The sequence below is a fragment of the Acanthisitta chloris genome, unplaced genomic scaffold (assembly GCF_000695815.1).
Source record: "Acanthisitta chloris isolate BGI_N310 unplaced genomic scaffold, ASM69581v1 scaffold736, whole genome shotgun sequence".
Taxonomy (NCBI): domain Eukaryota; kingdom Metazoa; phylum Chordata; class Aves; order Passeriformes; family Acanthisittidae; genus Acanthisitta; species Acanthisitta chloris.
In genome coordinates, this window is record NW_008677451.1 from 38,841 (window position 1) to 39,477 (window position 637).

General features: G+C 46.6%; 1 protein-coding gene across 1 annotated transcript in view; it reads right to left on the reverse strand.

Annotated features, from left to right (window-relative positions):
- Positions 1-282, reverse strand: part of UBE2J2 (ubiquitin-conjugating enzyme E2, J2) — a 3,380-nt gene extending 3,098 nt beyond the window's left edge. The window contains exon 1 of the mRNA XM_009076496.1: positions 152-282. Coding sequence (XP_009074744.1) covers positions 152-282 — 131 coding nt within the window. The remainder of the gene's footprint in view (positions 1-151) is intronic.
- Positions 283-637: the final 355 nt, after the last annotated feature.

The window sequence follows — 637 nt, forward strand, 5'->3', positions numbered from 1 at the left end:
CATCAACCAGCATCAAGAGCCTTAGAAACTGAGGATCAACTCACTTGAGCCAAAGTTTCCTCCTCCACCTGCCCAAGACTCCCAAGGGGCAGGAGTGAGTGAGGGAATTAGGCTGGATGACCTGGAAAACCTTATTCACTCCAATTCTTACCATTCCAGGATGTTGGATGGGAGAGGCTCTGCACAGATGTAAGGCACTGGATCTTTCTTAATCCTCAGGTAGTCTTGTTTCAGCCTCTGGGTTGCTGTTGTTGGTGCTCTCTTATTGCTGTTGTTGCTCATCTAAGTAAAAAAGCATCTATAAATACAACATGAACAGGCACAGAGTTCCAAAGCTCTATGGAACACCTGGAAATAACATCCCTAGGGTGGATTTAGGACAGAAATTAAATTACTAGAAGTTTTAAGTGGCAAGAACCATATGAAATGTTGAGACAGACCCAAGAGAGTCTGTACACTGCTAGAATTCATCTCCCAGAGGTGTTTGGGCACTGAAAAGTGTTAGGTTGGATATCAGGACAAGGTTCTTCCCCCAGAGGTGTTTGGGCACTGAACAGCTCCCAGGGCAGTGGTCACAGCCCCAAACCTCACAGAGCTCCAGGAGTGTTTGGACAACACTCCCAGGCACAGACTGGAT